Here is a 16,698-nt window from a genome sequence, read left to right on the forward strand (position 1 = left end):
CCGCCGCACCATCTCAACCACGGATCGCTGTGTTTGCGGGGGTGAGGGGTCACCGGACCATTATATCTTTCAGTGCCCACTCACGGAACAGTTCCACTTCCCGATACCAGCCAATATCTCAGCATTTCACAAGTTCCTAGCCAAAAACAGAGCGGCCATAAATAAAATCTGCAAAATAATAACCACCATTGCAGCATATGGCCAGGACCTCTGTCAACCAGAGTAATATGGCTTACATGCATTACTTGCACTGACATATGCACTCTAATGCTCTACCATCTAATCTCTGACTGCATAGGGAGCAGAAGAAAATTGAACACCATTTTTAGGTGTTTAATTTTCTTCTTTTGTTATAACCTATTAAGTGTTTTTTTTTTTTAAAACCGTGCCTGTATGTTAATTCAAATGTACTTCAAATGCCAGATGTCAAACAGTTGCCCCTGTATGGCCATGTATCCACACTTATAACTATTAAATAAACTCCAGGGGAGGACGCGGGACATATGTCTGTTAACCTCTGTTAAACTTCAGGCGTCCCCGTCCTCCGTCACCTGTCACCTGCTTCCACGAATGTTTGCCCTTCTTCTACACGGCCGCTGATTCGTCACGTCACAGATTTTTCCAGTTGATAGTTAGGAGCCGATGAAGTTTAAAGTGAAATCTAATTAATGAAAGAGTTAGAAGTGTATAGTTTAATGTTAGAAAGATTTTAGACTTTAAAGTCTTAAACAAGGCCGTTTAGAGACCTGTAATTTTCGACTGTTTAAAGTCTGGTCGGGAGTTATGTGAGGATTATGTTAATTTTATTAATTTAACTTCCTTTACTATCGCTTCTTAATTTCAACTTACAAATTCCGGCCAGAACGTAGTTTTAGAATAACGTCTGAATGTAAATTGAGGAAGAGTGGTATTTAACCGCGAAGTTCTGCTATCATAGTCAGAGAAAAGGAGGTTAGAATTCTTCTTAGAATCTCTCTGACCAAGGAGGTTAGAATTCTAACCTCCTTGGTCAGAGAGAACCAGAGATTCTGGTTAGCACGCGTCCGCCTTTTTAGGCTACTCTCTCTTAAGTTATCATTACGCTCGGCCGTACTTTAGGCCCTTCATAGCTTCGCAGTCCGTTAGCGTTAAGGGGCCAACTCCGTTATAAGTTTGATAGCTTCGGCTATATCTCTTAAGATTAGTTAAGTTTAATTCTTAGTTTCTTAAGTTCAAGCCCAAGTGTCGGCTTTATTGTAGAACTCCAAGATGGAGTTCTGTTAAATCTTATTTGTATAATAAAAGGTCTTTTAACCCTTTCCAAGATTATTTACTGTCTCACGAACTCAAGCGATTATTCGCTTACTAGTTCTTAAGATTCTTCACATTCAACTGTAACTTAGAAGTACACAGTACGGAATCTTCACAACGTGATGCAAGTGCCAATGCCGAATTTTTTAAACATTTAAAAACGTTTCTATCTGTGACAGACTTTCTTTAAGCAACAAAAATGATGAATCATTGATAATTCTTCAGAAGACGAAGACAAACTGCCTTTCATTTCTGAGAGATGAAGCAGTTACGATCCTGCAGTATTATCTCAAAAACAGGAAAGGAATTATTCTCTTTTACTTCATTTACAAAATGCAGACGATTTATAGAACATTAAAAGTAGTTCAAACATTTGCAACCAATCAAATTGTGATGGGATTGTTTCAACATTTTTGCACTTGGAAACAATTTTAAGTTAGATAATGAATTTATTATGAAGTATATTTACTTCTCATCTTAATAAAAGGTGTTTATTTTCTAAAAAAACATTTTAAAATCTTTCATAAAGGTAACAAACGTGCTTGCTATAATTGTCATTTGAGTCCCGTTCACATGCAACACTCCTTCGACCAGCTTCCGTTAGCAAGAGGAGAAAAAGAAATACCAAAAAGTTCCATTTTTTAGGACCCGTTCGGAAGACCGCCGTCTTTCTTCCTCTGTTCCTTTAGCTATAAGCCATCGTGAATAATGACGTCATAAATGTTAATCGAATTGTTTGATTTCTAATACCATTTTTTAATGTTGTTTACAAATACTACAGACGGTACCGGAACTTTCGTAATGGTTCCCGTTAAGTTACGCTTTATTATTATTATTACTTAAATGACTTGAGAAAGGCTATTGAAAATCTAAATAACAATAGGGCTGCAGGCCTAGATGGTATTAAGGCAGAACTTATTAATACTGACCTACCTGTATTGATTGATGCTATTCATAAGATTATATAGTGCGTCCGTAAAGTCATGGTGCACTTTTAATCGGTCACAGGAAAGCAACAAAATGAGATAGAAATGTGAAATCTTCACCAAACAAAAGGAAAATTCTCCAAGTTTCCGTAGTTTTATGTGCAAGCATGTGCGCACACAGCTGATGACGCAGCACCGCGAAATTCATTGATCTATATAAAATGGCTTTAAAGAGAATAAGTTGCAGAGTTAAAATCATGTCTGATCTATCAGAGGCATTCTACACTGAAAGGAGGTTGAGATAGGGTGATGCTCTTGCATGCACGTTTTCAATATCGTCCTTGAAAAGGCTAATCGAGATGCCGGAACTAAAACCAAAGGCAGCATATTTTAGAGACCTATACAGTTACTAGCGTACACTGATGACATCGACGTTATAGGCAGAAGTAAACAGACTTTTACTTCACTTGAGTCTGCAGCCAGAGACATTGGACATACCATTAATGAGTGTAAAACAAAATTTATAGCAGTAACTAGTAGAGTACATAATCCCCTTCCACTGCAAATAAAGTCTTATTATTTCGAGAACGTTTCTCAGTTTACGTACCTCAGTACTGTCATCTCTAACAATAATAATATTAAACTTGAAATTGACAATTATTTAGTGCTAAATAGATGGTATCAGGATTTAAAGAATTTTTAGCGTCTAAATTATTAAACTCCAAGACAAAAATAAAGCTTTATAAAACTCTTATTAGCTTTATAATATTGTATGGTAGTGAATGCTGGCCATTAACAAAAATAAATGAAGAAAGAGTTCTACTTTTTGAAAGAAAAATACTGCGAAAAATGTTTGGCCAATTAGGGAAAATAATAATTGGAGAATTTTGTTTAACCATAAAATATACAGAAGATACCAAAAAAAAAAAAAAAAAAAAAACCCAATATTCTCCGAGTTACCAAATCTTATCGTATCAGGAGGCTTGGACATATTTTTAGATGTGACAACTTGAACCCTGTTAAAAATGTGACTTGGATATTGGAAGAAGCTTGTTGAGATGGCCTTGAAATGTAACAGACTGTAGTGCAACTGAAGAAGATTATTATTACTATTATAAGTTTTTATTTAGCTCACCTGGTAGTATTTGTCGCTATGGTTAAAAGTTTGCCATTCGATTTTTAAATTGCTTTCTGATAAGGTATCGAGTACTGCTTGTAGATGACAATATATGAAGTGACGCGATTTTTGGAAAATTCGAATTAGACTTTTTAAATTTAATGTTGAAATGATTTTTTATGCATACATTCGTTTAACGAGTAGTCTGAAAATGTCAGAATTTTATTGTTTTCACCATTGGATAAAACGAAAAAAAATCTTTCAAATGAAATTTGTAACTTAGTTTCTTTTACTATTTTTGGGAGAATTCTTGAAAACCGCTCAAATTTTTTGGACTTTTTGATACCTATTATTTTGAAATTTCGCATCTAAAACTGTATCCGTGGCAGAGTTTTAAAATTTTCGCAAATTATAAGAAAAAACATTTCGAGCTTTAAAAACTTGATAAAAAGACATTAATTGGACGAATTATTAAAAAAGTATGCAATGAAAAAGAAAATGGGATGTATCAGTTCTTTTTGAGAACTACTTGGAGACATCAGTTTCAAAGTTATAATATCATTACATCCTAATATATTCTTACGAAATGTCCAGGCGTGGCAAGATAGCTTCCACGCAAAGGAGGTTTAGGGTTGCCATAAAATGGGCATGGAAGGCATGGTTGCCACATATGGCCAGAAATCGCCCATTTTGCGACAAAACCGGCGATATGCCATGGACGGATGGAGAACCTTCTGGAACGAATTCTTACCGGTTTAGGCCAAAATGTTCTCGAACACAAGCCGAAAGCTATGTAAGCCTTGCTGGTCCGCAGTCAGTGAGAGTGTGCCTCATCTAGCGAGCTGATAGTCAGTCATTGAGCGAGTGTCTCGAAGTCTAGTGCCGAGTTGGTCGTCGAGTGCATCAAAAGAGTCTTTAGTGTATCACGAGTTCGTGCATCGTCGAGTTTTTTCTTATATTGTGCTGAGTCGAGAGCTGTACTCTTGTGTATCGTCGAGTGAATTGCGAGTTGTAGCGTGGAGAGTCTCGAGAGTACTTGGAGCTCCAAGAACGACCGAGCAGAGCCGAGAGCTGTACTCTGGTGCTTTGCAGTGAAGCTGTCTCCACCGTTATTGCCTGACAGTGTGAAGGCTGTGTTGCTGATTGTTCCAGCGTGTTTATTGTAGTTCTTCGACGACTGTGTAAAAGTGTTTTGAAGCTGTCCTGATTAATGTTGTGTGTTTCGATACTTCATCAAGTGTTGACTTTATTCACTCCAAATCTACGAACCCCGTACGAACATGAAGGAAGAAAATAACGTAACAACTTTTGTCAGAAAAGAAAGACGTAACAATATTCTTGTTGCTTCTGAATAGATTTGTCTAAAACTAATTTTATTTATTTATTTATCAATCGTAGTCCCCTGCTACAAGAAATAAGCTTACTATAAAAGTCTTCTGCCATTTTATAAATGTCATTTCTGTCCCCCAATTTTTATGCATAGATTTTGCATTTTACAATTAATTTCATTTTATTAATACTCCTTAAATAAGTTTTACTACTTTTTAAAATTATTTCAAATGAAATCTACCGTGTCATTATTAAATGTTTTTCTTAAGTTTATATGCATTTTCTCAGCATTTCATTTTGAAGACTGATTTTGTTTATTTCACTGAAGTATGTAATATTTTATTCTTTTGTGAGATTTAAAACTCTAACGTCCAGAGATGTATCTATTATAAAGATTAGAAATTTTCAGAGGTTATAAAACAAACTTTTCACTCCCCTATCAAATCAATAATAATAAAAAGAAATATTAGTTAAGCAACTTTCCAGAGTTTATTTTAAAACTGGCGACATTTTTATAAGGTTTTGCTTAACTCGCTCACTGTCTTTATCACTATGGTAAAAACTTCGCCCCCCGCTTTTTTCTCTGTTTTCTTATAGGTTATGGAGCTCAAATTTTGCGTGCATTATTGTGGATGAGATTGAAGCGAATTTTTTAAAGTTCGTCTTAAATTTTAAAAAAAGTGAAACATTTGAAGCGATTTCTAGCACATATCTTCGTTTAAGGGGCAAATTTAAAATCTTTGAATGATACTGTTTGCATCATCAGACAGAACAAAAAAAAAGAGGCTTTTTAAATGAAATTTTAAAATTATTGCTTTTCTAAAATTTTAAATTTAAATTGCTGGATCCCCCCCCAATCTTTTAACGTGTAACAGAATTGTTGGGGGTAAAGGAATTGAAGAGTTTTTCTTATATACAGAGGCGCAGCTAAACTTTTACATATCTCTTTATATACTTCTGTATCACGTTACAGTATCATCTAATTCTTTTTTTAACGCTATTACATCTCCAGACAGTTATGAATGACACAGTTTGCTAACACTCCAGTGAACGGTCAGCTTCATGTCAACCAGGTTGTTTGCTAGAATTAAGTGAATAGCGCAATGCAGTATGGCAAAGCTACCTATTTGCCCTGCTCCAGAGGAGTAGATGCATTCTTCTTCCAATTCGACGGACAATTAACGCCATGTGAATGAAATATGTTGGAAGAACCGGTTTTCACCATCTGTCGATTCTGCTCATGTGAACGGGCTTTTAAAGATAAATACAAAACCTTTTGAATTTGAATACACATTTAGGTCGTCATTTTACAAAATCCTGAAAGGTTAAAATGTTTAAAGATTGTGAAATAAAAAAGAATATATCCAATAATTTTATCCCAAGCCACACAGGTAATCACGAGAGCGGAAAGCATTTACATTGAAAGAGCATTTGAAATTTTTAATTTAATTTTAAATAAAAAAATGAATTCATTGATTTCAGTTCACGTGAAATATCAGAATATTAGAATATAAAGTACAAACAATTCTCAAGTTTATCATCTAAAAATAAGAACATATGCAAAATAAACGTGTAAAGAATATGCAATAATTTAAGCAATTATACATAGCTTCAAATCATAAGTTTCAAAGCAATATAGTACTCTTTCTTTTCAACATACTTTAAACTTATTATGTATTTATGTGGCAAAAATGGACTCGGAAATGTCACAAACGGATGAGAGTAAATCATGATGAAAAAAGGTGATTGAAATGTTTTGTGACATTGAGCTTGCCATTATTCCTCTACACAGAACAAATGCAAAAAATTTAGGCATACATATAGATGAACTAAATTTCTCTGATGAAGTTAACCTTACCACAGTATTATGTTTCTCTGCACTGGATGTCCACGACCGAGTTCTGTAAAATAATGAACCGCATCTTTCACTGCTTGACTGTTCCAATTAGTGTTCTCCTTAACCGCAGATTATTCGTAACAAAAAGTACGTTTTCAACAAAAGTTGCATTTCATGTGATTTTCTAAAAATAATGAATTATAAATTATCGCAAATATTCTTAAAAATCTAGACATCTAAGTATTCATTTGAGAAAATTTCTGCTACCACCTATTTCCATTGGATAGGTTAATGTCTTCTTTAATTGCCTGCATTCAACTGCTTCACAATTTATATATTTTTTCGTATATTACAGATATCAATACAAATCGGATTAATTCCTGTTATTTCTGATACTGAATACGATTACAAGTTATTGACAATAATTTACGGTTGCTTTGTAAACAAGCATATTTATAGATTTTATTAAAGGATCAGATTTATCAGTTTTATTAAAGTGATGGAACGATTGGGTAATGACGAAAAGATAAACTGTTATAATTATACATTCAATTAATTTTTTCGGTTCTCAGAACTGTTAGGAAAAGGGGGTGCGATTATGTTGATCCAAAGGGCAGAAAGCATTTTGTTCACTTGCGTAATATAATATTGAAACCGAGATTTATTTAACTCATAATGAATGAAAATGTAACAATTTAATAATTTTATGCGGAAGAGCGATAATTTTGCGCAGAGAATCTTCAAAATTAACTTGCGGTTAACGGTCAAAATTAATTCGGTTTTCTTCAGTAACCGTAACTTCAAAAACAAGCATTTTGAGCGGCATCTGGAAAGTTCGGGAATCGTTTGCGGATAGAATTGTGCAGTTAGAATTGTTAATTGTTTTCGTTATTCTTTGCGAGTTAACAATGGGTGATGATGAGATGCTGAAAGCTAAACTGGCTGTACCAGGAGATGATACAGTATTCGGAAAAATTTTACGAGGTGAAATTCCAACTACTTTCATATATGAAGATGATAAATGCGTGGCTTTCAAAGATGTCAATCCTCAAGCACCTGTTCATATTTTGGTTATTCCTCGAAAGCCTATCATCCGATTGAGTGTTGCTGAAGAGGAAGATGCCCCTTTAATTGGCCATTTAATGCTTGTGGCGAAGAAAGTTGCAAAAGAGCAGGGTTTGGATAAAGGCTTCCGTGTTGTTGTGAATGACGGTCCCGATGGAGGACAATCAGTGTATCATCTTCACGTCCATGTTTTGGGTGGGCGTGCTCTTCGCTGGCCACCTGGTTAAAAAATTTGTTTATGGATATTTCCGAGCTTTCCCAAAAATATTTTGAGCACTTTTCCTGCAGCTCTAAATGTAACTGTATACCATATTGGATATTGGCATCAGAAGCTAAATAAAGAAGTGAAATTTCTTGAATTTATTCTGTGTTGTGTTTTATTGCAGTTTATTATGTGCCATCTGAGTAAGTCTTAATGGTAAATAAGTTTTTTTATCTGAAATATCTAAAGTACCTGGAAAGTCATGTAAAAGTAATAAATGATCTCATTTCATTTTGCAATATAAACATTAACCTTGTTAGTAAATACAGTAAAGTGATTCATTGTAGCCTTTTGTTCTTAGATGGTTTGAAATATAATTTAAGGACAAACTAGAAGTGTTTTAATAAAATTTTTGTTACACTGAAATTCAAGCCAGACGGGTCCTTTGCTGTAACTAAGGAGGAACAATTTAGCATTATATTTGTCTCTTTGAATTTATTAAGGGTATTATAGTCAGTCATATCTTTAACAAGTAACTATTTCTGTTAGCTTTCTTAGTAACTACTACAATTACAAGTTGCACCTTTATTATTCATTTAATTTGTTGCTTTTTCTGTACTTTAATGTTCAGGTAAGTGATATTGTGCAAAAAAAAGATGTATCAAATAAGAATTAAATTAAAAAAAACAAAATCAATAATGAATAATTTTGATTGTTTCTGAAATTGAGTTATATTGTATCAACTATTTGGTTCCTTTTTAAATTAGATGAAATGTGACTGTATAGTTCAGTTATGTAAGTACGTCTTTTTGTTTTGCCCTGGTGAAATGAAAAAAAATTATATTTAAACCCTTTGTAATTTTTTACATTAAGCCTAAATATCAGGAAGTTGTGTTAACTAGACTAGATTAAGTAAGTTGGTATGAAGCAATACAACTAACCTAATGTTAGGCATTAGAATTCATACTATAAAATGCATACTGACGAGATTATTTTGTAGTGTTTAGGTATGTCCATAAAATTTCCTGAGAAGTATAATTCAAAAATGTATTTGTCAACTAAAACAATTCTCAACCATACTGATATTCTTAATAACTTTAACACTTAACAGCAAGCATTTAATTAGAATTCTGTTTTCGTAATTTGTGCCATTTAACTTCTGATTCGTTAACTTCCCCAAAACAAAAGTTTATAAAATTATCTTACTTTAAGGATTTAATTATATATATAGCAGAATCAAAGTAAGAATTATTCCTATGTAACTTTTCTCCTTCCTATCCTAAATTGATTTAAAAAATTTAATGTTTACATTTTTTGCATGCAATTGATCATTTCCTCATTGAAAAGCATTTCAGTGAAACAAAAGTATTTTAAATAGGTGATGCGTATTATTTTGTGAGCTTAATAGCTGATGCATGGATTTTTATTAGCAAACTGTTGTAAATTCTTGAAATAATGATATCAAAGGAATTTATTAAGACCATGAAAATGGCTCTCACCTGATGATAACATTTATACATTTGCCTGCATATTAACAATTAATCTCTGCTTTGTGCTTTCAATTTATGAAATATGTATCAACAATATGGGGGGAAGTGCAGAATCGCCCACTGCTTCACACGTTTCTCAAAATCTCGAACTTGAAAATAGCAGATCAAAGAATTGCACAAACTCGATACCCATGTACACATTGACGTATTTTCACTTTAAAAAAAATCGTCAGAGAATTACATGAACGGCTAATCTTTGGAATATGGTAACAGGTAGTTTGGTGACATTTTGGTAAGGCGATAAAGGTTACTAGCTAAGACTTTAGCAGTGTACATGGATAAAGTCAAGAGTGTGCGCAATGCCATTTTTGTGCAATTCTGGTATGTTTTTTTAAGTGAAAATAGGTCATGGATACTGTGTATGTGCATGGACGTGTACATGGATACTGTGTATGTGCAATTCTTAAAAACGCGGCAAGCAGTTTGCGATTGTGCACTTTCTCCCAATTTCGCACCTAATCTTCGTCATGATTAAGCACTTTTGTTCTATAAAAGTTCTAGCATAAGCGTAATTCAGCTAGCAGATTGTTAGAAAAAATATTGAATAAAACATGCCTTTATTTCGTGAAAACAAAATGGCATCCAAACAAAAACTTTCAGGTTCAGGTGGAAATGCAGTGGGACACCCAATGTTTACTATAAGTAATGTAGGTATAGTTCCACTACACTTCGGTTTATTTTAAAAATTAATATTCAAAATAGTACATAGTATAATATAACAGTATAAATAGTATATCGATATTTTGATTGATATCATATCTATTAGATATAATTATAGAAGTTATAATAGGTATAATAATAGTAGACTAACAGTCATAATTTATAACAGTTCATAATAGTTCAATGAGATAAAGTTTATTATATGAATCTGTATCTTCTTCCTCTTCTTTTTCTTTTTTTTACTATATCATTATTATTGGAAAGGTTTGTTTTTAAGATAATTAGATAATGTTTTAGATGAATTGCAGCTTCAAAATGAGTTTTGACATTGATTACTTTAGTGCTCACATAAATTTTTGCCTATTGAAGATAGATATTTGATTGTATTTTCTATTTTATTTTTTAAATGTTTGTTGGTAATTGCAAAACGAAGGAAGGCATTGATATTTGAATTAGGCAATTTAATATGAGTTGACTTTGTTAAGGGACATTGAGTAATATAATGGATTGGATCACCTTTATTTCCACGTACACATTGCTCATCTGTTTACGATGTTGAATCTGAAGAAGTATGTGGGAAATGGGCCATGTCTAGTTAAAAAGCGGTTTATATAACCATTGACCATAGTACATGTATCATTTACATGAGGTGCTATTTGATGTAATTGTCTTCCTATATGTATTGTTGTCCATTCTTCTTTCCACATTTGGAGGCTGATTTTATGTAGATATTTCTGGAGGTATGATTTCGACCAGGAGATTTTTCTTGAAGGGATATTATTGTTGGTAGTAGCAGGTTGCTGTAGCAGGGTTGGTCACCAAATTTTCGCCAAGTTACCATAATCCGAAGATTAACCACATGAACTTAGCATTGCACACTCCCTTGACTTTGTCCATGCACACATTGATATGCGCCATATAAGTGGGCGATTCTGCATTAACTTGAAAATAACAAATTGTACAAACTCTGTATCCGTGTACACATCAACCTATTTTCATTTCAGAAAACATCAGAGAATTGCCTAAACTTGGCATTGCGCACATTCTTGACTTTGCCCATGTACACATCGATATGCGCCATATAAAGTGGCCGTTTCTACACTTACCCCAACAGGGATTCTGATTTAAAATTTTATCATAATTTGCAGCTGTAAATGAGTGGAATTGAGGATTTTTTTATAATTGAGGAAGCTTTTTTTTTTTGAAATAAATAATAGTTTTAATGCTGCATTATGTGTCAAAAATTTATTAGCAGTAATCGAAAGCTATTCAGAAGAATACAGTAAAAAGTTTGCCAAATCCTTATTGTGAAGCCTTCATACTCTTAAGTCATAGAAAGACTAATATTTCAGTTCAAGTACATTTGTTTAACAAATACCAGGGTGTTAACCAGGAAAAATATTGCAAATTTAATGGCTCTTTATTTTGAGAAAATATATGTTCAAGTATGCTAAGTTGGATCAGTAAAAACTGATCCATGTCAGCAAAAAGTGAGTCAATTAATTGTTGAAGACTCTGGTTAAGCTTTTCTCTGTAAAGCATTAAATATTTTAAAATTGCTAACATGTGTACTACTAACTAAAACGTAGAAAAATTTAACTTATTTCTGCTGAGATTAGAGCATATTTTTTTCCAAAGTAAATAATATTTGCACAGATTGTGAATCATTGAATTTTTATGGATGCTACAGCCGATATAAACACAGTGGCTCACAAAAATGATCGGACACTTTGAATTTTTGTATTCTTTAATGAGCATAAAAACTAAAATAAATTAAAGCAAAAAGAATGTTTTTTTTTTTAATTTGGTTATGTATAAATTCAACATTTTTTATAGTAAATACATTTTGGAAAAGATGAAAATTAAACTTAAATCAATATCATTTGCTTAATGAGGAAAAGTATTCTCACAAAAGTAATCGGACACTTTAAGTAACAGCCCTGAATGACAAAATCATTGTTTCTTAATATCTTGCAGGATTATCTTTACACCTGATCACTTTATTTAATCATTTAGGCATTGATTCCACAAGTTTTTAAAGTTATTTATGGACTTTATGCCACTTATCTTGAGTCCTGCTTTCAGTTGCTGCCGTCAAGATGTGCTCTTTTTCGAATTTTCGATTCTAGTTCTTGCCAGGTATGTTCAGTACTATTAAGATCTGGTGATTGGAGTGGTGCCTTAATTACTTCTGAACACTTATATAACAGCCAGGGTCTAACATTGTGCGCAGTGTGCTTTGGATCATTGTCCTGGTAGAATTTTAAATTATTTTGTATATCAAATTTGGGGCTGACGATGCCAAATTTCCCTTCAAGATGTCAAGTTACTTGTACTAATTCATAATACTATCTATAAACTTATATTACCAATGCTGAAATGGGCCATAGATCCCCATACCATAACTCAGCCTCCACCATGTTTAACATTTGGTACTACACTGCTGGCCATTAAAATTGCAACACCAGGAAGGAATGATCTGAAACGTCAAAATCGGATGAAAAAAAGAAGTTGGGATATGCAAATGATTAGTATTTCAGTGCATTTAGATGAAGCAGGAGGAAAAAACGATATCTGAAACGCTGCATAAAAGAAAAGCTGTGTATTGGATCTCTCATTCGGAAAGTGCTTTGTAAGGTTGGAGTTTGCTCAGAATATCAAATTATGCCTCGAACAAGAATAGGAAATGCTTACAAGCAAGTGTCGGAATTCGATAGAAGTAGGATGGTTGCCTGTCGAGAGTGTGGATTATTGTTCTATGATATCACCCATTGCACTGGTCAACATCCAGCCACTGTCAAGTGAATATGGAATCGATGGATTGCTGATGATCATACTAAATGGCATGCAGGATCTCAACGCCCTTCCATGACTAACGCCAGAGAGGACAGACATATTATGAGGTCAGCCTTGCAAAACCATATGACTACATCACGTACAATTAGTCAGGAAATGGGCATGTTTGCAGTACTCCCAGTATCAGCTCGTAAGGTGTGTCAACTTTTGCAGCAACGGGGACTATCAGCAGGGTGATCATTACTTCGGTTTTCCTCGACAATGTAGCATAGAGAGAGATGGCGACTCTGGTGCGTGAAACGACAAAGCTGGGTACAGGAGTGGCACAATGTTGCCTTTTCAAACGAGTCCTGGTTCTACATGCAGTATTCTGATGACCGTATACGTGTCTGCAGTGTCCGAGGAAACCGCACGTCGTCTGTTTGCATTCAATATCGGCATAGGGGCCCTTCACCTGGTGTGGTTTGGGCAGCCATTGGGTACGTGACACACATATCTCTAGTTTGGATCGACGACAATTTGAACGCAGATGGGTACATTTCTAAAATGCTGTATCCAGTAGTTGTGAAATAGCTTCGAGACCTGCCAAATGCCATCTTCTAACAAGATAATGCAAGACCACATGTCGCACGTTGTGTTCTGACCTTCCTTGGTACACAGAGTATTCGACTGCTGCCCTGGCCTGTACGGTCTCCAGATCTGTGAGCTATTGAAAACATCTGGTCATAGGTTGCTGAGAGACTGTCCCGCCACCCCTCTTCAGCTAATACTATTGATGAAGTATGACATAGACTTGAAGCAGCATGGAATGAGTTGCGCATTTCTGTCATCCAAGCCCAGATTGACTCCATTCCTAATGAAGTAAGGGTCATTTTAGCTGCCAGAGGTGGAAGGTGTTTCTATTAATTTCGCACCCCTGTAAGGCTTCAAAATCCTTAAAAATTTAATCATTTTGTTTTCATGCCATACTGTTTATGTGCAATAAATATCTTTTTTGTATTTGCTTTCCTTCATGGCATTGCAGTTTTAATGGCCAGCAGTGTAAATTTTGCTTCTGAAGTAGTTTTTTGGGTTTTCTCCACACCAGCACTCGTCTATCTGAGCCGAAGGTGATAAATTTGCTTTCATCAGCAAACACCATTTTTTTTCCAGTAGTCATGAGTCTTGTTTCATCAATATTGGTCGAAGGTTTCGGTTTTTGTACTGACATAAAATTTTCTTCTTGCTACTCACTCATGATATCATATAGATTGCGTTACTCTTCTTACAGTTTCTGGATTTACACTTATTCCATATAATTCATTAAGTTCTGCAGCAAATTTAGGAGCACTGAGTCTTGGATTCTTTTTAATATTCCTTACAATAAAGCATTTCATTCCATCAGATAACTTAGATGGTTTTAAAGGTCTTCTTTTGTTTTGAATAAGATTCTGTTTCTTGAACTCCTAATAATATCAAGAACTGTAGAATTAAATTAAGGAATTAGATAATTTTTCTAATAGGTTTCTCTTTCTTTTGATGCAAATCAGTAACTAATCTGAGGGTTTCTAACAATGTTTCCTTTCATCACCGAGCCACTGCAAGATAATATTAAAATAAATATCTTCTAAAAGGAAAATTCAAATTATTAAAGCAAATGATTTTTAAATTTTGCCTAACTTCTTTATCTAAACTAATTGGCAAGCAGTGGGTGATTCTGAACTTCCCCAAATTTTGTTTTTTATTAATGGCTGATGATTTTAATTAGAAATTATGAAATTGTACAATTCATTTTGTGGTATCTTTTTTTTTTTTTTTTTATATATTTCAGCCTAAAACATTGTTTTTTAAATTTACTATTTAATTTCTTCAAATTGATTTAGCACGAAGAGAGAGCTAAGAAAATATGTATTCAAAGGGAAAGTATTTTTTATTTTATTTGAAAGCTTTTCTCCTATTATGTAAAAAAATTATAGCGACCAAGCATTTTTGTGTGCGACACTGTATGTATTCAAATCATCGAATCAAACATTTGAAAATTTTGAAAAGAAATGCATAAAAAGAACATTAATTCATCATGTATTTGTTTGATTGAGAAAAATGCTATGGTCATTTCATGTTCCATTGTGTTTATATTAAATTTTAAAAACTGTAAGACACTCTTTTCCTTATTTTTCCACAATATTATAAAAATTCTCTTCATTTCTTAAATGGCTTTTTGTCAGAGCTGTATAAATAAATGGATAAAAAGTGATGACAGAATTTATTTTGTTTTTAAATTGATAAATTTATATCATGTTTTTAGAACACTTTGATTTTTGTCATGTTTCCAATTTTAATACTTTAATGTAATCCTTTGAAAATAATCATTTCCTTTTCAACCTATTGACAGAATTTCGTCCATCCAACATGAAAAGTTAATGTGAGTTTATTTGAGAATAATGGTATTAAAAAACGGTATTCATTTTGATGCCGTGATTTCTACGGCATCAAAATGAATATCTTTCAATAAAATTCAATATCTTTCAATAAAAGTATTATTGTCATCTATTTTTGATTTTGAATTTTGTGATTAAAATATTTTGAAGCTTACAGATGTTTTTAGTACTATTGCACGAATTCCTGATAACACTATTCCAGTAGCTTTCTTCTTTGTTGTCAAATTTGATTTTTTTGCTACTTTCTGATTTGTCTTTCACACTGAAATGAATAAGTTGCCAGCTTCGGAGAGAGACATTTGCTTTGGTAGCTTTACTTTTGTTTCTGATACTTATATTTTTACATCTCTGTATGAAACATGGGCATTTCGTAGTTTTTTGCACTGTTGTTCTCCTCTTGTACTCAGTGATCTGTTTTCACTAAAAAAAATTGAAGTTGCACTAAAATTAAAATAAGAGATGGAAACATAATGCCACATAATGCTTGCATAAATAGCAAGCCACGTTTTGCTCTACACGTGCCATAATCTGTAGATTTTGCCGAAGATGAAAACGTCATGTAATGTATCACAAAAGAATAAAAAATCAAAAGCATTTTAAAGAATTATAATTGTTTTAAAATATTATAATTAAGCCATATTAATATAATATTAGAAAGTGTACCACTTCCATGTATGTTTACTTCTCATCATGACTGCATTAATTCACGTTAGTGGCATGATCTAAGTACATATATTGTAAAAGCATTATCCTCCCAAAATTCTAAATTAGATGTAGGCAAAATTTTTATGCTAAAACTGCATCATTGTGTAATGCTGAAGATTCTCATAAAATTAATGGATAAAAATATATTTCAGGGTGCCCTTGTCTAAAATTGGTGATTTTTGACGATTGTCCATCAAGGCACAATTTCAAGATGGCAGCTACACAAAACCAAAATAACAAATCAAAGAATTGCACAACCTTGGTGTCCATGTAAACATCGATATATTTTCACTTAAAAAAAATCAGAGAATTGTACAAACTCAGCATTGCACACTTCCTTGACTCTGTACACATGACTATTTTCATTTAAAAAAAAATCAGTAGAATGATGATGTCGTATAATATTAAAACAAAGTTACTCATCATCAAAACTGAACAAAATTTGTAGTGAATTGAACCTCAGTAAACTGCATTTTAAATCACACAATGAAATAACATAAAAAAGGAAATGCATCTTTTTTCTTATATGCTCTACAAAAAGGAAATATCGACTTACCATATTTAGAAATTTCTGTAGTGCACGCAAAATTCCGTAACAGCATCCCAAAACTTTCTAAAATTATCTGAACTAGAATATGAATACTGTCATTACCTGCATAAATTCACAAAAATAAGAGTAAAAAATATCCTCCATAGTGCTCGACTGTCGGTGGCATTTCTTGCGACAAACCCATTCAAAGCCATCTGAACTATCTTTACGTTTGACCATATGCATTTCCTTCATACAAACAGAACACTTATAAT

General features: G+C 33.3%; 2 protein-coding genes across 2 annotated transcripts in view; both read left to right on the forward strand.

Moving 5' to 3' along the window:
- Window positions 1-16,698, forward strand: part of LOC118192690 (protein O-linked-mannose beta-1,2-N-acetylglucosaminyltransferase 1-like) — a 438,475-nt gene that overhangs the window by 74,568 nt on the left and 347,209 nt on the right. The window lies entirely within an intron of this gene.
- LOC118194005 (adenosine 5'-monophosphoramidase HINT1-like) lies at window positions 7,297-7,927 on the forward strand. The gene has a single exon (XM_035365181.2). The coding sequence runs from the start codon at window positions 7,408-7,410 to the stop codon at window positions 7,789-7,791; it is 384 nt and encodes a 127-aa protein (XP_035221072.1). The 5' UTR covers window positions 7,297-7,407; the 3' UTR covers window positions 7,792-7,927.

This window comes from Stegodyphus dumicola, chromosome 8 (assembly GCF_044657685.1).
Source record: "Stegodyphus dumicola isolate Sdum_Otavi_A_Nest chromosome 8, ASM4465768v1".
Taxonomy (NCBI): domain Eukaryota; kingdom Metazoa; phylum Arthropoda; class Arachnida; order Araneae; family Eresidae; genus Stegodyphus; species Stegodyphus dumicola.